The sequence below is a fragment of the Ambystoma mexicanum genome, chromosome 2q (genome assembly GCF_040938575.1).
Source record: "Ambystoma mexicanum isolate Mex_15411 chromosome 2q, UKY_AmexF1_1, whole genome shotgun sequence".
NCBI lineage: Eukaryota > Metazoa > Chordata > Amphibia > Caudata > Ambystomatidae > Ambystoma > Ambystoma mexicanum.
This window is the reverse complement of record NC_090924.1, coordinates 538765825-538789947: the sequence shown is the minus strand read 5'-3', so window position 1 is coordinate 538789947 and position 24123 is coordinate 538765825. Positions and strand designations below refer to the sequence as shown.

The following is a 24123-nucleotide window of genomic DNA, read 5'->3' as shown; positions in this document are numbered from 1 at the left end:
CTGTTCCGGTCCCAAGAGAATGACTCCCTTCTCCTTGGTTATGATTCATGGTTTGTTGAAACAGTTCCCAACTCTTAGAACAGTCTTGTGTCTCACACTTTGTCAGGGGAATGGCTTATTCCCCTGATATTAAAGTTCCAAACAATACTTTCTTGGTGGGGCAGGCAAATGTCTCCCTTCTCCTGACGTCCAGTCTCAGATAGCCTAGGGGAATGACTCCCTTCTCCTGGGATCTTGTGTATCAGTTCCTTGCAACCAGGGGGAATGACTGCCCTTCCCTTGGTCTTCTTTTCATTAGGCTTTACACCTACACCACACAACTCTGAGTATTAGGAGGGTCCGTTGCCCTGGCTTCTCTTCTTCTTTGATCTGGCCCACTTGGTTCACTTTCCTGCCAAGTACTGCCACAAGGAAGATGACTCGTATTACTTTCTTGCTTTGGGTCCCAGACCCAGGTGTCAATCCTTCCTTGAACTGGCCCACTTGGTTCACTTGCCTGCTGAGTACTGGCACGCGGAAGGTGACTTGCATTACTTTCTTGCTTTGGGTCCCAGACCAGGTGTCTATCCTTCCTTGAACTGGCCCACTTGGTTCACTTGCCTGCCGAGTACTGCCACGAGGAAGGTGACTTGTATTACTTTCTTGCTTTGGGTCTCTCTCAAGTAATCTTTATGGTACTTAGGGGTCCTCGAAACATGCCTGGTGGTCAACAGGGTTTGTTCCACCACTCCAATGAGGAGGAGAAGCTTTGTTGGCTTCCTGCACCTGCAGTGTCACCCAAGCGTTATGGTTGTGGAGGGGCCTGGGGACAACTGCATGTGCCCTCTTGATAAGCAGTGCTGCATCCCCTCTGCGTCCTCCCTGTGCCACCTTTTACCTTGTTGGGGATTTCGTCACATCACCGGGGCTTCCTCGGATGGCAGCTTTTTGATTTCTCTGGCATCTTTTCCTACGATTGTGCGACCGTGTTCCTGGCTGCTGTACATGTTTTCACTCCCTCTCGACACGGCCGGGCAACAGTCTGCGACTGCAAACCTTGCAATCATCAGACACAGCTGACTGTCAGCGGCCTTGGAGCTCTCTCCCTCTGGATCAGCGACACAGGTTTGTATCTCCTGCGTCCGGTGCGCAGCACACCTGCAGTCTTTCACAGCTGCCAGAGTCCGTGTTTAGTCCATTGTTGATTAGTATACAATGTTGCCAGCAGTGTCTGGGCCTATTGTATAAGTCCTTTGTCTCTTTCACAGGTTTCAGCTTCATTGATCCACGGAGCCAACTCCTCCCAGTACTTTGATTACCTAGGTCCCTGTTGTTCCTCTTGGTCTCAATATTTTCAAGAACCTTGAGGTGCTCTGTTTTATAACAGTACATATGTCTACTGTCTACAAAGAGGTTAGCAGAGGAAGGAGATGTTAGAGTATGTGGGGTGTGATTTTTTCATAAGGGCTGTACCCTAGATGGTCATCCTTATCCCTAGAGGTGGTGTCCCTCCCCACGAGATCCTCCCGCATTATACCACCTCCAAGGGGGACTATCGGGTAGCAGCCTCACCTCCCTTGCCTCATGGGAAAGGGCTCCCCCTCGGGGAGAAGTGACAACCTCAACACTCTAATTCATGAATTATTTGCACACACAAAAAAAAACGGGATTTGTGCGACATTCTGCCCGCAAATCCCCATTAGTTAAACAGGGATTTGCGGGCAGAATGGCGCACAAATCCTGTTTATTTGGGCGCAACTAATCCATGAATCAGGCTCCTAGTGTATTGTCACACAGAGCTCCTTCCGTTATCAGTAACATGCAACAAGGACAACCTCGACGATTTTTGACTATGTTGGAAAAAAATATCACATTAAATACTTAGGTATTGAGTTCACCCCAAACATAGACTCAACTGTGTCCAAATTCCAGACGGTCAGTGACTTGAGGGCAGAGACGTGCCCACAAAGCAGAGGGGAAATGTGCACAAGAGAAAGGAGTTTAAGGAATCCTGCAGACAAGAAAGGATAGGCATTAACTACAGACAGGCACCAAAGGCAGTGAACAGAAAGGGGCAGGGAGTACAAGTAACACATACATGTTAGGTTCACAATTGTGGTATACACAGAATGGGGGAGAATGTTTCCCACAGGGTCAGGGGTATCTCTAGCCTTCTGAGCTGGTTACCATTGCAGGGGCCTACTCTGAATGCTCAAGGTAAGGAGCAGCAGGAGTGGGTTTCTGTGTCTGGACCCAAAGGCACAAACAAGGAAACAGTACTTACAAAATTTAAGCCTTTACGGGTCCAGCAAGAACTAAACAGACTCCCTCCTGAAACAGGAACCAGCACACTGTAAACAATAAGGCACAAGGTACAATACTGACACACGATAAAGGAAAGGGGCTGAGATTACCCGCTGGGAAACCCATCAGCCAAACTCTGAACAAAGGAATTACACAAGCTCAAGTGAGGACAAGAACAGCAACAGAAATATCCAGGGAAAGAATAGGAAGTCAAAGTGAACAAGGTCCAGGACACAGAACAGGAAGAAAGAGGAAAAGCAAGAAGACAAGAATATAAGTGCAAGGGTACAAATGCCTGAACTGCATACTAGAAACAAAGGATCAGAATCAAGTTACAGCGGACTGAACTGTAGACCAGAACAAGAAAACTCAGGACCGAAACTCTGGACTAGGATAACAAGGGCTGAACTGAAGACTGGTAACAAGGAACTGTAACTATGGACTGGAATAACAAGGGCAGGACTGCAAACAGATAAGGAAACTCAGGAATGGAATCTAGGAACCTAAAGCCAGGCAACACAGATTATGGGAACAGAACAAAGAACTGCAGGCAGGGAACAAGATAATTGGTGGTAGAGAGCAAGGGGTTGCAGACAGGGAGCACGGGATTGCAAGGAGGAGAGCTGGGATGAAGCATAGGAAGCACAGTGATGCAGGGCAGAAGGCAGAGGAGTCCAAGCAGAGTAGCAGGGCTGCAGGGCAGGGAGCACAGGGCACTTGAACAGTAGTGTTTTCTGGAAGCAACAGGACACAGCAACATTCAAGAATCAAAGCACAAGGGACTGGGAACGAACTCAATGCAAGAGCCCTGTGCTCCTGTAGGCAGCTGCTTAAATACTGACCTGCACTTTGTTGAAGCAGGCTCATTAGCAGCACTTGGAGCACCACACCTGAATGTAATTTGTTGCGTCCCTCTCTGGTCCTTAGAAAGTGAAAGCAGGACTGGTCTCAAAGGCTTCTGGGGATTGTAAAACAGCTGCATAAGCATAGCCAGGGAATGAGAACTGTGAGAGACGGACATGGTATCAAAAGATGAGACAGACAACTGAAGTATAGTTCGAAAACCTTTATTTCACGGGTCAGGATGGTGTAATGCCTAACTTGCTCTGTCTCCAAGGTGGGAATGTTCCTTATCTAAAAGAAAACTAAGAGGGAAAGTCTAAGTCTGTCGGTCCAAAGTAAAATACTGTCTGTGTCATGACCTATGCTCATCCTTGCTTCTATACAATAACAATGTGTAAGGGACTTGGTAAACCCAATAGTGTTCAAAGTAAAAATAGTTTGGCAACTGAGTTCTTCTGTAACTCCCTTTCCCAAGTTCAAGGCACTCCGGATCACAAAGCCCTCTGGCTCCCACCCTGCACTGGGTTTCTCAGGCTAGTTCAAACTCCTTTGCTTTCACATCAATGTTCAACTTGTCAAGTTCCACTTTTCTGAACACAAGAGTTACAATTGCTTCTGTAGGGTTTCCCTTCCACATATTCAACGTAACACAAATGTATGACTTTCTAAAACAAAGGTTCAACTGGTTTCCTTAGGGGTTCCCTTCCCCACATTCAATGACTCCTCTTGGTTTATTCAAATTCAACTTGCCACACAGTTTACTTATTCAATGGGGTCTCCCCTAGTCGTGGCGCAGTTGTCAGACCGCATGCTCCACCCACTACAGGTCGCGCAACCAAGTGCCCTGGGTTTTTAGCTGTGCCCTCTTGTTAAAGTTCATTAGCCAAAATAAGATTCTCTTTCAACAGCGGTTTCTTCATATTTTCTTTACTGGGTTTCTGTGGTTCTCCTGGGTCACGCTCCTGCCTGGGGGCCACCCTGATGCTTAATTAATCTTTTGCTGGATCTCTGTGGGTTTCCTGGGTCACTCCCCTGCCTGGAAACCTTCTGGTTATACTTCTTTATGGTGGGGTCTCTGCGGCCCTCCTGGATCACTCTCTTGCCTGGGGTTACCCCGATGCTTAATTAATCTTTGTAATTTTTCTTGGGGATTTTGCTCACACTTCATCTCTTCGCAAAGTTTCCCCTTTTCTGTCAATGCCTTTTTGCTCACACTTCACAGCATTACACAGCTCCCCTTTTCTAAAGGTCTTCCTTCTTGACAGTACTTTAAAGTACATTTCACATGGATACTTTCAGAAATGTCCCTTCCCTTCTTTGAAGGAACACAATCACTCTGCTACAATGTAAACTGGATAGTTTTTTAGCCTCTCACACTCATTGGCTCCCCTTTGAAGACTTTCCTTTCTATTGTGCTTGCCACAAACTTCGTGAAATGCCTTTAGGGGTTCTTCCGCTACCCCTGAGGCACTCCAGCACTATCACAGTGCCCCAGGGGGTGATCATTCCTCTTGCTGGGTTGAAGAATGGACCCTCAGCTGGCCTCCGTCCTCTGCCTTGCCTCTGTCCCAAGGAGCTCCAGCTCCTAAGCCACACCTGCCAGGATCAACAGTCTTCCTAGTCCCCAGGGTGTGGGTGCTTTCTAGGCTGCAGCACTGCACACAACGGCTCCCCCCAGAGTCTCGCCTCCTTTTAGCTTCTCTTCTAGCTTCACAACCATGTCTGCTTCTGTCACTCCCACAACTGCTACAGCTATTGCTGCTTTCTCCCTCCTTTTTATACACCTGTGACTGGTTAATGGGTTGCAGGTGGGCATACTTCATTTCAATTGCCTGACCTTGCCTGGCCTTGTTATTGGGACATCTCCATTGAGCATGCTGGCGTGCCTCTGTTTGTATCTTCTTCGTCCCAGTACCATAGTGGTGTTTCACATAGTAAGTCTGTATTCCCCTGACTCCCTCTTATTCGTCAGAGTACAATAGTGGTGTTTTCCAAAGTCAGTATGCATTACTCTTGGTACCCTCTTCTTCACAGTACTTTGAGGAACCTCAGGGAAACCAAAAAGATAGGACCTTTTCTTGATTATCTGGGAGGGCGTCCTATGGGAGGTAAATGGGAGAATACTCTCAGAATTTTCGCAACTGCCACAAAAACTAGATAAATGGTCTGCCATGTATCTGACGTGGTGGGGCAGACTGGAAACAATAAAAATTATGATTTTGCTGATAATACTTTACCACTTTTGCAATGATCCCAAACCCCTTCAATAACAATTTCTACAGGGAAGTGGACACAATTTCTGTGGAAGGGCAAACCACCAAGAATCTCTATTAAAATAACTCCAGGCAAAGATCATGGAGGCATCACATTTCCTAGCATATCATCAATCCTTCATACTAGCTCAAATCAACCAAATTACTTCTCATCCCTTACTGGAAAAGGGGGAAGCTCCAAGAAGGCTAGAACTGGAAGAAACCCTTTCATTTCCATTCCCATTAGATTGCAGACTCAGTATGAGAAATCCAAAGGAACACAAAGACAAACCAATAAAGGCTGCATCATCGAAAATATATACCATGTTCACTAAAACTCCTGGTTCAAAACAAAATAAACTCTGCTTTCCTTGGTTTGGCACAACCCCAGATTATTAACAAAAAACACTATCGAGCCTGTGATGAATCTCGCAATGCCCTCACTTCTTTTCTTGAGTGGGCCTTCCCCTATGTGGCCAGGGGATGGCAGCCGCTGCCTGAACTGACCATGGGGTCGGCTATATGACAGCAGACCACATGGGCGGAGTTAACCCTGAGGGGGATAACATGGCATTATCAGGTGAAGGTACAGTTCCCCTCCTTTCCCTTTTAGGGATGTTCCCTCTGTATTGCAAGCTTTTATGGCTTATTGTAAAAGTTCCTTTCCATTATCCGCAAAACCTGCTAAAGACCGTACAACATTTCCCTACATATAAAAATACTGCCAAGAACTGCACAATGCGCTCTACTAGTTATGACCGCTTGCCAGGAGATTTAAAAGGCGGAACCTGAATGAGCAGGAGAGAAGCTACTTGGGTGACCAGAGTTTGCTCAAGGACAAGCGAGGGACTGGTGAGCTGCTGTGGAGAAGTCTGTGGAGCTTACCGGTTCAAGGCAGAAGGCTGCAATAACGTGTGTGCCCCACTGGGACCGCATCAGAGACAGAAGGCAACATTGGTCAGTGGTTGCAGGAACCGGAGAACAGCACCTCAGCTCCAGGAACATGGAGAGAGGCTTGAACACCAGCTGGAAGCCGCAAAGGACATGGAGGCCAGTGAGAGATGACGGTGAACCCACAAACTGGAGGCGGAGCACCGAGACGCCGGGCCCGGCTTACAGTGAGGGACCTAAGGAGAGATTCAGAAATCCGGTGGGTCCTGGAGAGAAAGAGAGGGACAGCGGGGAGCTTTGGAAATGATACAGACGAACGCTAATTGAGAATTGAATGAAAGAGAACCATTTTTGGGTAGCAAAGCCAAGAGAGGTTAAAGATGGTGGGTGACAGGGAAGAAGAGACAACTCCTCACCTCGTGAACTTTTGCAAAGCTGTAACAGTTACGAGCCTGGGACCCGTGACCAAGGAGAGCAAAGCATGAGAGAGGTTAAGGGAGAAAAAGAAAAACCCTCACTTCATGAACTTTGGCGAATACATAACTTTGCAAGTGTGTGTAAAGTAAAGCAGGCTAAAAGTGCTGGCAGCAGAGTATACCAGGCACACCCAAGTCGAGAAGTCTATGTAAGGTGAAACACATTAAAAGCCCTGACAGGAGAATATACCAGGCCAAAGTTCAAGTTTGCAAATTGTAGAAACCAAGCCATACAAAGAGGTCCTGACACATGAGTATGCCAGGTAAAACCCAAAACAGAGAGTAAAGAGAAATTGAAGTGGAAATGAACATGGCCGGGGAATACACCAGGTATGATGTAAAGTTGGAACTGATATCTAAAACTGTGTAGAAACACCAACTGTTTTTGTTATTTACTAAGAAACCTCCAAGGACGTCTTATGGAGTTGTGAGAGGCCCTGATCAGCAACCTGGCGAAGGGAGCTATCCCCTGGAACCGTGAACCTTATCCATTGGGAACTTGTGTTGGAGTACCTTTACATTGCCTTTGAACTTGAACATTTGGGCACCTTTCAAGAATAAAGACATTACCCCTTTACACATTAGAGGATTTCCGGACACTGGACAGTTTTGCTTTGGACATCTTGACATGGACAGACCCTTCGTTTTGCTTGATGTAGCGAAATACCTCTTAGAAGTAGGGACAGTGAGGCATTTTCCACACCCTTGTTATTTAATAAAAGTCTATAACCAAAAATATGACTTCTCCATTTTCATGTTTCATTCCTGGATCCTCACAGGCCCCATGGATTGAAAGGAAGATAGTCCATACACACCAACTCTGGGGCAAAGACACACCTCTCACCATTGCAGATCTTCAAGTTAAATACGGCTCCCTTACAATGAGTTCGATAATTATCTTCAATTAACTCGGGCAATAAACAAACTCGAGGCAAATGACCATACAGTGGATAAGAACATGGCAGATGACATTCGTCTGGGATGTAAACTATACAAGGCCAGTGCATTCTATGAAAAAATAACTCATTCATAATATAGGAACAATCAGTTCAACAACTACTAAGAAATGGGAAGAAAACCTAGATTCCACCCAATGGCAAAACATTTTTAAAAGAATAGGAAAAGCACCGCAATCTGACAGCAAATGCCAAACGCTCTTTTTTGTCTTACACAGAGCTCTATGGTCACCAGACAGAATGCACAAGGCCAAAATCACCTCCAACTCAATGCACTGGAGGTGTAAAGATGTTAGCAACCATCCAATGTATAACATCCTAATGGAAAAACCAAACCCCCCCCCCCCACCTGGCAAGGCATGGTGGAATGCCATCGGCCGGTCACAGACTAGAAAAAATATTATGTGACGATCCAACCTCACAAGCAAACCTTTAATCTATTTGGAATCCCCTATAAAACGTCCTGAGCCTCAGTCAATCAAACGCCCCAATCAAGAACCAATACCCAGAGGTCTAACATCCTAGGTATCATTGATAGTATATCCACTGTTCATTCCGAAATAAATCGCAAAAGGAAAACAATGATCAAGATCACATTTGGCTGGGCTGCCTGTGGTTTTTGCTGCTCCTCTTGACCCCATGTTGGCATCATAGAAAATGTGATCATACAACCCATCCAGTTCCCTACCAGTTACATGGTTCTCCACCTCCTTTAACCACCTCAAGAAATGGGCGCAGTGGCGTCAATCCTATGATGCAATACCCACTTATGGAAGAGTCAGCCTACTATGCAATACCCTCAATGGCACTACAGAACAATGTTCAGGACTCTCGCAACTGTCCTCAGGTTCCTGATCCCTACCTTATTCGGCTCTCCCCTACTCCCTTCACTCTTTCTATTCATCCCTTTCTTTCAGCTTACAGTTCTCAAGTAAGACACCAACAAGGCATACAATGGGTGACCACCCGTACCTATTAAAACGTTTAGTGCAGAACATTTGCTGAGAGATTATTTTGTTGCCTTTATGGAATTGTGTAAAATACAGACACTGCATATTTATTATACAACTGTTAAATATTTCATACTCTCTATCCCAAGAAGTTTGCTCTGTTTTGTTTCATACCAACACACCCTGTTATTGTGGCAGCCCATTTATACCAGCTGTCTAGCCCAATATTATTCCACCAGTACCTATGCATTGTTCCACTGTGTTTTGGTGGCAACAGCACTTATGATGTAATGTTTGCTGTTCTTTTGCAAAATCTCAATAAAATGTTTTCAAATCAGAAGTAATACAGGCCTGATTCTCTTTCAATAACAGTCAACTTGTTATGTGTGACAACAACCTTTTGGGAGGTTTTATTATGCAACAATCCCTTTCAGTACGTTCATTTGTAACATGTAACTTGCTACATGATACATTAATAACAACATCCGCACCATTGTTCAGTTATAAATATTGTGTCCCACTTGAATTTTCAACTTTGTAACATTAACTAACTTGTTCGGCAGCAATAACACATGACACCATCTAAAGATGGCGCCTTGTCTTCTCAAGCACCAAACGTTTCATTGATTTAGATAGTTTCAATACGCAAGCACGTCACCACGCACATTGGTTATTTAAACGCAATGGCTTTTTGCTTGAAATTACTCTAACCAGAGTAAGGAGCTGAACACGGCCAAAGCCACACAGGATGCCAAGCGTACCATGGCATTCACAAATGCCCACTAGGTAAGCAGTGGAGGGAATATTTCAGGACTGATATACAGATGGCACTACTTTCCCCCTTGGACCATCATTTCAGCAATTGTTGGTTCCACGTTTTCTCCATTCCAGATCCTACCAAGGCTGATACCATTACATTGGTAAAGTCACGAGTGACAACGAAAGAAATAGCTACATGCGCAGTACACGCAAGCCCTTTTTCTCCAAGTTCAATTTACCCAACAGTGGTTTCTTTTTCTCTGATCCACCGTTACAACCTTTAGCGCTTTTACTTTATCATTTTCCTAAGCGAACAGCGATTGTAATTACCACAACATTCTCAAGCCTACCAGGCAATTTTCCCAGAGAATCTGCAATTTTGCTATACATGTAGGACGCAGTTTGAACTACAGTACTTATAATCCACCGGCACTAACTTGGCAAGTACACTCCACAATCTGACTAGCACTACCATGTTCACTATATCAACTCTAAGTACCCCAACATTTATATATATTTGTCACAATAGAGATTCAAATTATTGAAACATATATGATGGCTTTGCCTGGAACTATACTCTAAAGCTGGTCAGATAGAACAGCGAGCTGAGCGCCCATTCTGACATCTGTGCGCAGCCTGCTGATACAGGTTTGACTCAGTCTTTCATCCTTCAGAGGTCGATAAATTGAGTACCAATGCGGTGGGATAATATCAACTGTTATTCCAGCGCTAAGATGCTTGTCGGGTTTGCAGCACTACATAAAAAAATAAAGGGCATCACCGAATCCTGTTATAAGTCTTGACCCGGCTCCTAGAGGTAACCCCAACAATGTACACCACCTTACACAATGAGCACAAACAGTGAGGAATGCGATTGACCTCAAGTCACACAACGAAGAAGTGTCTAATATTGGAAACCGGTGGATTTTAGACACATCACCCACACAACCTATCTAGGAGAATAACTATTTTGAGATAGAATAGCGGTATACTGTGCGCAACACTTAATGGATATCATGTACTCAGATAACTTTTAGGACGCAAGTTACACGCATGTCTACAGAGTAGGGGTGTTTTACTAGAACAATTGCCATTATTTTAAAACCTGCTTACCTCAGTGCTTGCAATTGTTTTTACAAATTGATTAACTTCTTATTGTACCTTCGGTCGCCTGTTTTTTCAATAGTATAATCCACCCCCCCACCTTATTCTTAATTATTCTAACCCATTTTCACTGAGAACTGTTATATCAATTTATTTGTTTGAATATTGTTTAATTTTTTTGCGTTTGCATCCCTTTGGTTTTCCTTAATGTATTTGTACGTATGATTGTGTACTGACTGCAACTTTAACAATTTTGACTAGATTAATTGTTCACCAATTAATGTGTGGCACTGGCGAAGCACATTGAGTGAAACATGTGTAGGCCTATTTTTTATATATGTTACAAGTCTTTCAGTGAATATGCTGTGAATTTCCCAGACCATTCTTTAACTACACATGACTTTAGAACAAGAAATACATATTCTATTTAGAGAATGTACTGCCTTCATATAAATCAGTATGGTGTTAGCACATTGGGAAACAGCATACCAATTGCTACTGTGGAATCAGGTCTCATGTTTTTTCTTTGGCCACAGCCTGCATGAAAATTGCTCCGGTGTATTGTTGGTGGCCTACTACTGGACTATTTCATGTGTTTTCCTACAAAATGATTGTGAATTCTATTGATGTGTATACACAATGTGTGAAATGACTGATATCATATTATTTTAAAAGAATTCATATTCCCATTGAGCCCTCACTATTAATTAGGCCGCATTGATTTGAACCCGGCCAGTCTCCCTCTACTAACTGGAGCATGTTCAGAGCTCATGACCTGGGAGCAGATGCTTGTTCAGAAATTTAGCAGGTTGCCCATACTGTGACAGTTCATTCTTGGTCTGGACTGTTGTCTATTGTTCCTCCTGCTTTAAGCTACTATTGAGAAAGTAAAGGAAAACTAACAAATACAAAAATTAAACACTTAATTTATTGAAATACAATTGAATATTTTTTCCTTATAAAATAAGTTTCTTAATAAAACAAAATTCTGAAACATGTCATCTCATGCAAAAAAAAGGCTTACAGCATTTTGAAAAGTACATTCAACATATAGTCCATTTTGCCAAAACTGAAGCCTATATGTATTTATCTACACTACACGTTGTATTCATGTTTTTGGTAATGCATGTTCATTTCAAACAGGTTGACACACAGGATGATAATGCATAGTTATATAAGAGCAATTATACAAAAATAGTAAAACCTGTTGTTCCCATTATTGGTCCTTTTTACAGGTACAATTCCTATGAGATACACCATTGGGTCTTGTATGTGTAGTCTTTCCGTAATTCACCATTTTGTTCCCAACGTATAATTTCCTTCCCACGTCATCACCCCTGCTTTGCACCCACTGAGGTACATACACACAACTTATTGGTATTCTTTCTGGGTGCATGCAACCTTTCAAGTGGGTATAACTAATAACTTTTTTTCACTAACAACCTAGTTGCTTGCATTAGTTGGCATGCTTTACCTATGGAAATAGCATAGGTTTGTGAAATGTTTTGGGATGTCCATGCTCTACAAGGCCCTGGAATGCATTATTGCAATCAAATAATAAGATTGTGTTTTACATCCCATCCTCATTGATACATAAACAGGTCCTCTGCAAGTGGAATGTACTTATGAACCACCTTTTGTGGATCTTCAATCCATCAAGGAAAATGGCAGCAGGTTCTCCCAGAAAGTCTGAGGAAGGGACATAGGTCATTCTAAAACTGGTAAACCAAAACATCTTCTACCTAGTATGCCATCCGCCTTACCAGGTGGCATACAGTTTCTTTGCTTTTTTGCAAAACACATTTAAGGTGGCATCTTGCCTTTATTGCTTAAAGACTTGGCATATCTTTTACTAACTATAGTTTCGTTTGAAACTATTTAAAATACAGTATTTTCAAGTATTATTCACTCTTTGATATACTCCATACTTTTATTTGTTGAACATTTTGCATAGTATGTTATGAAGATCTACAAAGGGTGATCCGATCCACTCCATCGGCACACAGTTAACGCCGTGGTGAATGCCAAACTAGAACATAGTTTTATCATTCACTGTTAACTCCTGAAGCATGGGCAATTTCAAACGTAAGGGGCATGTGTTTGGTGTACATATTTCATCACACAGACTACAAAGTGGAACTATCCTTCCTGATAAATTACATCTTTCAACAGGCTGAACACCACTACACCACCAGATGATCCCTGAAGACCTAGTGGTTTCACATAGCATTCAAACCAGTCGGGTTGTGCTATAGCAGCAACTTGCCATTTGATACTCTGATCCCACCCTTGTGGAATGTAGGGCTCTACATAACACTGTATAATAGACTGGTCATGGATATCAACCTTCATAGACGATGCCGCATTGAAGGAGGTATGGCCAGGCCAATTGAATTATGTGGCACAAATTACCAATTTCAGAAGCAGGGATAGAAGATGCATATGACACACTGTTGAAAAAGAATGCGAGAAGCTGTACTTCAATTATTTCAATTGCAGGAAATGCTTCTTTTACTAATAAAAAATAGATTTTGAGTGTTCTACATCATTCATTAGCATGAGTGACAGAATCCAATATATTTCCATTGATATGGCTAGATGGAAGTTCTTTGTATAGTAAAAGGTGAAATTAATGTGGTTAATTGACATTTTTACAACCATTGACCTCGTGGAGTTCGTTTTTGCTGAAATCAAGAGATAATGTGCTTGATGGTAAACCGAGCTTCCGATATGACAGGAACCGAGTAAAGAGTTTATGCATTATGATCTATTTTATCAACATTATGCTTTCATGGAGATCAGAGGTCAAACAGTGGCCATTAGGAAAGTGATTCGACACGAGAATGGGTTGTTGCATTGTTTCTGGGGTAGACCCAACGTCCATTATTCTTTACAAGGGACAGACCCTTGCATGAAAATACAATTCCAATATGTGAGTACTTTGCTGCCTGGGCACTCATAGGAGAAGGAGATGCATTAAACACGATACAAAATAGAAACCTGGTCTGGCCATATGAATACATCAACGCTATGCATTTTAGTTAAAAGTATTAACATGACCGTCTCATTAGACACAAAACCTCCTTTCTGAAAACTGAAGGCTAGGGCAGTGTGTTGGCATTTTCTACACCACGAAAGCTTCAAGATCAGGCACTTTAGCTGTTTCATGAGACCGGAAAATGAAAAATCAAACCTAGCACGAAGGCAGGATTCAATATAAAACATGAGACAGTAACATCTTTACTACGTTGTACATTTATTTAGTTGAGAATCCTCTATAGTCTCAAAGTCTTTAGCTTTGGAAGGAGGATGATACACAGAGAACAACTGTTTATTGATTAGAACATTGGAAACTACTTTGAGATGAAATAAAAGAAACATTCTGCCACAGGTACTGCCACATGTTGCTGAGAGAGCATCAATAGTGGGTTGATGGACACATGCTTATCCCACTGATCCTTCACGGATGGGGTCCCCATCACAATGAATATAAGCTTCCTGAACAAGAGAGGAACAATACCGAATTAGGATACATTCCAATCTGTAGGTGGTAAGGCTTAACCGGAGTGGCAGCCTCTCTAAATCACAGATCAATTTCCTCCATAACCACTTTTATCATGTGGGGCACAGGCTATTTGAAGGGAGCCATAACAGCAGTGAACTTCCTGAGCCATGTCATAATATCATAACTTCATGCCCGATCCATAGGACCTGTGATAATGGGTATTATTGCCCAAGTTAATGGCTTTCAGCCCCATCAACTTTATAAGGATGATGGGCTGAGTCGTTCCTGCTGGAGCCCACATCTTTGCCCTGCAGACTGAGTGATTAACTCACTGAGCTATTATACTGGCTGTAGCCTATAGTGCCTAATCTGCATTTGTATGCTATATAGAGTGAACCTAGCCTGCGAGCAACAGAGTGCTGTACATGCATTAGAGAGAACAAGATGGGAACATTTACTAGTTAATCCCGGAGTTCTGGTAAGCTGGGGACAGTGGATCCTAAGTCACACCTAGGAAAAGCAGGGTCTGAAGCTCTTGTCTGAACCGCACGAGTACTGGAGCGATCCTGACAGCAAAAGGTATGGCATTATAGTATGCTGTGGAATAGAGGACTGTTTCCTGGACTTTTCCCTGCTTGCCATTTCATTTCAAGCCTTGTGAGGGTCTGGATTCTGGAGAACCGTGTGCCAACAGGTGGTAAGTTTGGTCAGGAGGTGGTTGCCCAAAAGGCTGCCTAATCCTATAAAGAAGCATAGGAAACCTAAGACACTAAGGCAGCAGCTCTACTTGAACCCTCATATTCACCTACGCTATTACATGGGACATTCTTCTGATGTGCTGGTGGTGGAGAAGGTCTACAATAGGAGCTAGTCATTGAGAAAAGTATTTGCTAGCAGTTGCCTGAAGACATGAGCAAGGCTGTTTTATACCCCTTCATGCATACAGCCATAACATGCTCTTAACCCTTTCTGTGGCTCGCCTCCATGGGTGCTGGGACAACAACAGGTTTTGCTCAAGGGTAGCTGGGACTTGGAGGCCACAGGGCTTCCTGCCCTCCCCAACAATGTGGCAAATCCTTTGAAGTGTGACGACAAAATCATTCCTGCAGTCACAAAGGAACGGGGGAAGCTGAAATCTAAGAAAAACCTAAAAGAATTGTGAATTATTGAAATGTTGACTCTTGATTGGAATGGAGTATAATTGTAAATGTGTGGCAGGCTTGTAAAAGAGCGATATATCATATGGCTGAGTAGTCACAGTTTTACAGCACGCATTTTATTTTACTAGGAAATAGAAATTCAAACATTCTACGCTATACATAGATATAGTACACTAAAATTGTATGAGAGAGAAACGTTTTGGCACTTTACGTCATATACACACACAATAAAAAGAAATATACATTTCAGTGGCTCCACTGGGTCCGACATGCCAGGTTGGGCCTCATCATTCCCAGGGAACCCGCACTCCCCTTTCCCAACAAGCACGATTTGGTATGCTCTGTTTACAGTATGGTTCTATTTGGCTTTATAGTTAGCATGATGGAAAGGGACCGCATACATCAGATGATATACAATATCACATAGCATTATTTCCCCACGCAGGGAAAATGTCGACATCTAACGACGGGGAAGCATTATCAAAAATCTTATTGCAAAAATAAGGCCAATTGCTTCTATTACACAATATTACGAACACATTTTCAAAACAGTACATATGAAAATGTAAATATATTTAATATTACATTCTATTGTTCCATTATGTACACCAAAACACTGCAAGGGTATTACAGATATAGGCTGTGGCACCAACGATGTGATTTGCTTATTTGAAGCATTTCACACAAGATTAAAAAGGTATATTCGAATGAAATGCTTAATCTGACAAAATGAAGTGCAACCCAACGGATCCCAAACGACTGCTTCCAAAGTGAGACTCTAGTCCCGATTTAAAAAGGTCATCCCGGGAAACTAGGAATTTGTCAGATATGTCCATTTAAGCCGCGACAACAGCGAATACATCTGCATGTGACTTTAAATGTCGAGAGCTCATTCAATGGGTACTCTTAGGTCTAGGTCATCGGAGAGCTTTTAGTTAAATGTCCAAGCCTTAGAGACATTACCATAATGTAGTTATTAGTAACAATTTGGCCGTTTCATGGAATAAAGAGTAGTGTTGGGGCATCATCAAAACCAAGAGAGGAACTTGAATACGCCAGCCTTGGTGAGGCACATCACAAATGACTTGGAGAAACCCATTAATGTCAACGAATTCAATTAGTTTGTTGCAAAGGCACACACGTGTGTGTAGACATACTGTAAAAACAGGAGCAGCTAGACCATGGGAAAGTAAAGCACTTCTAAGTGGAAGATAACATGAGATTGGGTAGGTCTATTCAAGTCACTTCCCCAAGACATAAAACCACCCCCTGTTTTCAGGATATTCATGAGAGACACATTTGAATGCAGTGAATTTCAATGGCAGCTCATCTCATACCCCAGTCGTTAACCTGAAAACCTGGCGTGGATGAGGCTCAAAGGGAATGGAATTGGAGACACCTGAAGTAGGGCAATGGTAGAAAAGACTACATCATCAGCCCAGAGGCGTAAACAGGGTAGGGGCTGAGCGAGCAAGGCCCACCCAAAATCTGTAAATGCCCACTCTGCAGCACTGTGTGGGCATTTATAAATGTTAATGTCAGTGCGGAGGGGCCCAACTACATTAGCTTCAGGTCCCGCTTGTTAGACAATCCCGGCTACGCCTCTGCATCAGCCGCTCCAGCGTGCTCCAATCTGCTTTGGAGACAGCGCGTTGTTAAAAGAAGAGTGCAGCTTAATTTCAGTGCTCAACACACCAGTAGACCACTTGTGCTGCCGCTTATGAAGCAGGCTGGCAAATGACCGTTTTCATAGTGGATTGCCAGCTTGCAACTAGCTTACTATACAGATCCAGCACATCACCCAACATACATGTTCAAATTCTAACGATGGGAACCAAACTGGCCTTAATCCGGGGTGGATATGCAGATGGGCGAGCTCCATGCAAGTCGGGTCTCTCTTAGTCTTAAAATATCAAAACAGTTTTCCAGTGCTAGCACCAAATGACGGAACCACAACCATAATAACACCATTCTTTTGTGGGCCTTATCCTGGATGATGTTTGTGGGAATCACTAGTTGGGCCCCTTTCACCCGAGTGCTGAGGCCACTTCCGAGGGAGGGGTGAATGCGGGATCCCTATAGGACTTCCTCACTCTGAACAGAAACATTTTCAGCGGACTTGAGCAGAGAAATAGGCCGACCAGCCACTGTGTTCAGCCCACCAGATGGAGTCAGATTAGATCTGTAAATGGCCCGCCACCTGGATATTATCGGCCAGCAGAAATATCTACCACTCGGTTTCTCTACCAGTCCGCCTGGATAGCTTTTTGGAAGAACCCAAGTTTCCAAAAGTCTAACACACTATAGGGAAGTTGAGGTAAGGTAGAAATTCAAGTTTGCTAAGCTTTATCTGCTTTGTGAGGAGAAATAAAGAATGCCTCAACAAATAACATAGGGAGTGTACATGCATTACATATCCACAAAGCCAGCCCTCTAGATTGTGTACCCAGTTGTTGAAGGACCAACAGACTAGAGATAAGGGATTAGTGTGACATTGCAAGGGTGCAAAATCACGGGGAAAAGAGGACAGTAGGTAACCACTGAGTGGGATCAAATTACAGACTTCAGTTCTTGTCTGCCTTCAGGTGTGGTCAGAGACTGCATATGCTGGACAATCCGGCCCTTCTATCGCCCATTCTCGCCCCAATCTGTGGATAATGCATGTTCTAAGCATGCGCATGTAGTCGTGTATCCTGGGTATTCGAAGAAGGATGCAAAGGGGGCAGGGGAGGGGGGGCTTCGGGGCCCAGTGCTTTCCTGCAGCATCATTTGTGAACAGTATATTAGCACCCACAAAAAAATAACAAACATGCCAAATGGTATCCAATAGGAGGGGCAGCTTTAGGCATTCAGGTGTGTGAACACAAATCCAGCACATTGATTTTTGCACCAACAATTGGTTTAAGTGAAGATTGCACAACCTATGTAACTGTTTAAGGCACATTTGGGGTTCAAGTATTTACAGAAGTGCAACGGTTGTTAGGACATCTCTGTTACCCTCCTTTTTGGCTTGTGATCAATATTTGACTGGGTTCATAGTGGGTATTTAAAGGCCACAAGGCACCATTGATAATGCGCATTGAGCTTGGATCTGCAGGTGAAACTGAAGCACGGAAGCCATAATCCTTGGGAGGTACCAACATAATGTCATCCGGAACAGTCCTCGAAGTGGTTTGGCTTCCAAGATGAGTGAGCGAATTGCCAGTGGTCTTCATACATCACCAACGCCAGAAAGTTGTGCTGTTTTGAGGAGCGAGTTTCAATACTTATTTCTGCGCCCACATAGTGTTGCCTCCTTCCCTTGTGCTCTCATGATGTCGAGTTTCACCTCTAAAGCAACTACAATTTCATGGCAATTAAAAAAAGGAGACTAGAAAGTTTTGCATTAACCGTTACTTTTCTGCTGTTTTCTGGACAGTGCCCAACATTCTCGACTATTCCTAGTGGCTCTCTCCGTGACTTCAGGCAGTAGCTCTCCACTCGACCTTCCTCCCTCTGGAAATGTAAGGGCAGAAGAGAAGGTTCCTTCAATTTTCCGGGTATGAAATGTTCCTCTGCACAAGATAAGCAAGGGATTTCATATGTGCGTTTTAAAAAGGTACTCGGCCCGCAACTGAGCATCTGTCCACTGTTTGTGTGCCCCGCCAATGAATGCCGACATTGTGGCATGGCCAATTCTACCATGATGAGAATTATCAACCATCTCCAGCATAACATAGGCTTCTATCTCACGGCATAGTTCAAACAAACAAGCCTTCAAGAGGGGTCTTGTGGCACTCGTTAGCTGTCAAAGCCAGTCACTAGAGGGAACCTATATATTTTTTAACCCTATTTCGTATCTGCCAAGCTCCTAAATGGCACAGTTCACAAACGGGTGCCTCAGAAGTTCTTCTGCCGTTGGCCGCCTCTTTTCCTCCACAAAAGTCTGTTTCAGGAAGTTTTTGCAGTAGTCTGAAACACAGTCTGGAAGTTTGGGTTTTGTTGGTTGTGTTGCAATTTTGAAAATGGCCGCCATGGCTTCAAACTCCGCCCACGGTGGCTTCTCCGTTAGCATTTCCACCACGGTGCACCCCACACTCCTGAAACAACAATATATAAAGGTAAATAAAAACAACATTATTCATTAACCCACAAAGTACTACTATAACAGGGGATCTACAAATAGCAATTTTATTGTATCGAAAAGATGAAATCCTGAGAGTAGGTCATCTGGAATTTAAACCTGTAACATCCAGAAAACCCAGATATTTATTAGGCTAGTGCATTAAGTGACAGCAATCATATCCATCACTGTGAAATATATTATTTAATCAAACATCTCAGGCTTCCAAACATGTTCGCACTGATGGCACCTCTGGGTAATTGTCAGAGCCACCAACACACACATTTCTTTCTGGCTGTTAACATTTAAAGCAGTGGAACAAGTGTCATTTTTCACTGTCAAGGTGATGGAAGCATTTTTCAGGCAACGTTCGTCAAGCTTTGTAAGAAAATATTTTGTACACGTGATTTATATTTAAGATACCTTTTGTATGTTTCAAACAATATGTACATATGCACACAGGGACTTCTGGGTGACCAGAAGTCCCGGTTTTTGGCAAGACTGTCCTGGAATAAGGGCCTCTGTCCCCCTTTTTAATTTAAAGGACCCCACATAAATTAAAGGACCCCATCTAGGTTTTGCAAAGAGGCATGGTGACCATTGGCAGAATAACTGGGTTGACTGTAAAAATCAATTCATCGAACAATTATAAAGCAAATTATGTCGTTATAGTTTATCTATTTTCCATTGAGCTGTCTAGAGATAGCCACGAACTCGCGACCTTTCGGTTAGCAGCAACATGCATTGAGTGATTAGGCCACAGAGATTGTGTATGTAAGGGTTTCATTAGCAATACTTAAATTAGAAATCCGATCAAAAGTTGCTTTGTTTTCAGAATGCCTAGTCACAAACAAAACGTTAAAGTTCATTTCCAGGCGAGTGACTGGACCCAAACATTTTTCAGATAAATTCCATTGCTTCTTCCTTGTCCCTTTGAACAGGTCTAAACTGTGAGCCCTGGCGAGTTAGGGGGAGATATGGAGGGAGAAGGCGTTGAGAAGATGGGAACCGAGTGAAGTAGGAGGTGCCATAATACATACAACGCATTTCTTCTCTGGCAATGTGCTTTTGTTTTGTCATGTCTGCATGTAGCAAGATGTGGTTTGATGGTGATGTGACTATGATGCCACAGACATACGTGGCCAGGAGCCCCTTCCATGGCCCTGCCTGCAGGATACACTTGGGTCATTGCTAAATTGCTATTGGGATGTCAAATGAGTCGTTGAGATGTTTATGTGGCCACATGTAAATGTGCTATGTTCACATGTGCATGCCTCATCATTGTAATTTCATTTCGCTTTCACTTGTGAAACTGGATTCATTCAGATTACCAAGCATGGGACTGAGTGTGTGAGGCAGTTGCTTGTTGACTTCTCCAGCATGGGGTCTTGCATGGATTCACATGCTTATGAATATTCCCCATTGTCAGGATGAATCATCGATAAAAAAGAAAGCAGTTTAGCTTTAAACTAAAACTGCTCATCTCCTCTATAGCCCATCAGTGTCCTTTGGGTCAAGCTACCCCAGCCAATGACACTCGTCCTCCTAAGCTCCAGCCCTGGTGGCCATCTTTAGATTTTTCCACACGTTTCTAGTGTTGAGAGTCACTGTGCTTTGCTCCTCAAAAATCGTTAGTTTTTTGTTTTTTTTTGAAGAAATCTTCCATCTCTTCATTGTCAACCGCCACGCAGCGACTACTAGCAGCGAGGACCTGTTGTCGACGAAGATCTGCAATCCACCGTCGGATCTTCAGCCCGTTGCACCACAAGACCAGGCTCGGGCCTTCACCTTGACCATGGTAGATGCCACAAACAAGAGCCTCTTCACGTCCTGTGAAGGCTGCGGCCTGAAGAATATCTTCATCGAGGATCAGCACCTCAAGTGCATTTACTATCGTCATCCCTACCACAAGGCAAACGGATGCTCAATCTGTTGATCCTTTTCATCAAAGACTCAGAAGGACCGCCACACAAGGTTGGTGGTATGGATCGTGGAAGGTAAGGCCTCTGACGCTGCCTCCGGGCATAGTCATGCCTCTTCCAGGGCTGACAGGTCCACTAAGCATACTGCGTCTGATAAGAAGAGGACGAGGTCTTTTGAGGATGCTTCCCTGGTGAAGATCCAAAAGAAGGCGAAATCCCACGCTATATCAACTTCCTCATCAACGGTCTCCGAGGCTGCAGGATGCAGTTCTGGGAAGAGTCAAGTCACTGACGCTGACTCCGTCAACAGTTAGCCTACAGGCTGGTAGGTTACCCACGTCCGCGAGGAAATTTCTGGCACTCATCCAAGCACAGGTCGTTGTCAAAGACTACCAAATCATTCAAGGACCCATCTCCATTTCCACTGTTGTCTACGCCCTCATTGACGACAACTTCATCCATCAAGACCGTTGCCCCATCAGCGACCATCCCGGCGACAAGCTCATTGATGTTTCAGTCTTCAAAATCAAATCTTCCTTCGACAGCTGCTGCCCCGAAGGGCTCGTCAACGATTGTCACCTTTACCTTTTCTACGGTCACCATGCCAGGATCGTTTGCCTCTTGGACCTCATTCAGCGGTTTCAACGATGATCCCGTCGATAACGAATCCTGTTCCACAAGCTCCAGTTGTCACCTACTTTCCAAAGGGCATTGATCTGGTGAGAGACATGCCTCCGGCCCAGGCCCACCAAGGCTGTCCCACCCTTTACTCTTGCTCCTCTGGTTTTCCCCTCCCCCTGAGAGTCCCTAGCCATCTGCACCACTTCTGAAGAGGACCTGCCAAATGATTTTTATTCAGAGGAAACCCAACCCCATTCCACCCATACCTCATCAGGGGTCACCGACCCGTGTGCCTTCCCAGCTGTTTAGGCTGGCAAGGGGCTCAAGCTCAGTTCCTGCTGCACCTGCTCCGGCGCCAAGAGACATGTCCCTGGACATCCTAACCACCCTGCACACTCTGGTGGCAAAAATGCAACAGGGACTGCCCACTGTTCTGCTCCTGCCAGGAGTCCTTCAAGGCCCCCATGGCATCAACCGACACGGTCTCACAAGGCCCCTGTTATCCCTCGGCTTGTGCTAGCAACTCTGCCTACAGTGGTGGAGGAGCCAGTTTAAACTGGTACGGACACCAACACCACCGGTACTCATACAGATGAGTTTGATTACTATGTTCTTACGGATGGGGAACCTCTGGATGTCAATGAGCCCGCCAGGGCCTCTTCCCAGATGAAAGTGGCTCTTTCCACTCCATCATTTCTAAAGCTGCCAAACTCTTCAACCTGGTGCCAAAAGAGAAGACAAAGGAGGGATTCCTCTTTTAGCGGCGGGAGTCCTCCAAGAAGACAATCTTATCGATCCCTTTGTTGGCTGACATATGGGAGGATGACTTATTGGTCATGAAGGCTCCTAATACCATGCCTGCTAAATATGACCGTTTGGAGAAGAAATACTGGGTTCCAGACTCGGCCCCTAGGTGCCTCAGGTCTTAGCCTTCTCTGGACTCGGTGGTATCGGCCGATGCCAGAAAGAGGTACTCCAACCCCTCTTCATCGTCCATGGTGCCTCCAGACCATGAGGACAAGAAGCTCGATGCTGCAGGGAAGCGCATCATCTCCATGGCATCTTCCACGATCAAGGCCGCCAACGCTGTAACCATCCTGTCAAGGTATGATAGGGAGCTGTGGTTTAAGCTAGGGCCCATCATTGACTTCCTTCCCGATGATAAAAAGGCTGAAGCCTTGTTCCTGTTCCAGGAAGGTGAAGTGGCTTCCCATGACACCATCACTGTCGCTCTCAACATTGCCATATGGGCAATGGTGTGGCTCTCCGATGTCAAGTTTGTCTAAAAGCTACGAATTTCCACACAGATGCGCCGACCAAAGTCATCGACGGGCCATTTGATGGGGACAACCTATTTGGAAATGCAGTCGATGACACTCTCCAGGCCTTCAAGACCAACACAGAGACAGCACACTCTCTGGGGACCCTGCAGCAGAGGAGGCCGTCCTTTTGTTCCACAAAGGGGAGAGTCTAGAGATATTCCAAGGGTTACACCACCCCCTATCGCCAGCCTTCCTGCTCCACCACCCAGGAGGCTTAAAGGGGACACTCCCAGGCCTACAGAAGTGGCACCCAGCATCATCGACGCTCCCCATCCAGGACGCAGATGCTTATGCAAGCTTGAACCGGCCCAGGACCCGCGCCCCCACTTCTGCAACCCAGTGGGAGGCAAACTATCACCCCAGTGGGAGGCAAACTATCAAACTTTGCCAGTCAGTAGCAAACTATTTCCACAGACTAATGGGTGCTGGACATTCTGCAGCAGGGGCACACTTTGGAATTTCAAGACAGGTGCCCCTGCATTGCTCCTGTCGCGTGTCAAGTGTTGCACATGGCGCAGCTGATGCAGGAGGTCCAATCCATGCTTTGCAAAGGTGCAAAAGAACCAGTCCCTCTGCACCTACTGGCCTCCGGAATGTACTCCAGATACTTTTTGGTAAAGAAGAAGTCAGGAGGGTGGCAACCAATCCTAGACTTGCAGCGCCTCAACATGTTTCTCAAATCCCAAATGTTCAGGATGGTCATGTTGCAGCACATGCTCGACCAGCTGGAGGAAGGGGATTTTCTGGCAACTCTCGACTTGGAGGACCTCCCCATTCATTGCTAGCACCAGAAGTTTCTGCATTTTTGCATCCAGGGACGACATTACCAGTTCAAGGCCCCTTTGCCCCAGCCTCCATTCTGGAGAAACGCCTGCAGCATGTTCGAGGCAGTGGTCACTTGCCAGGAGCACTTTGCAACGGCCCCTGCATCCAGCTCGGTGCTCAGGCTTCATTCAAAGATGGAGGCCGCAACTTTA

At 44.5% G+C, this 24123-nt stretch overlaps 1 protein-coding gene and 1 long non-coding RNA gene across 8 annotated transcripts in view; one reads left to right on the top strand and one right to left on the bottom strand.

The window, feature by feature from the left end:
• LOC138569586 (uncharacterized) overlaps positions 1–24123 on the top strand; it is a 192672-nt gene that overhangs the window by 64957 nt on the left and 103592 nt on the right. For 2 of the 4 annotated variants that reach the window (XR_011303270.1, XR_011303268.1), the window contains exon 5: positions 20223–20305. The exons of the other annotated variants lie outside the window; for them this stretch is intronic. This is a non-coding gene — a long non-coding RNA (uncharacterized lncRNA). The remainder of the gene's footprint in view (positions 1–20222; positions 20306–24123) is intronic. 4 annotated transcript variants of the gene reach the window in all.
• The window catches only part of LOC138569585 (mitogen-activated protein kinase kinase kinase 3-like), a 696616-nt gene continuing 683917 nt past the window's right edge, over positions 11425–24123 (bottom strand). For all 4 annotated transcript variants that reach the window (XM_069647679.1, XM_069647681.1, XM_069647683.1 and 1 more), the window contains exon 17: positions 11425–19258. In XM_069647679.1, the coding sequence (XP_069503780.1) occupies positions 19030–19258 (229 nt within the window). In that variant the 3' untranslated portion in view covers positions 11425–19029. The remainder of the gene's footprint in view (positions 19259–24123) is intronic.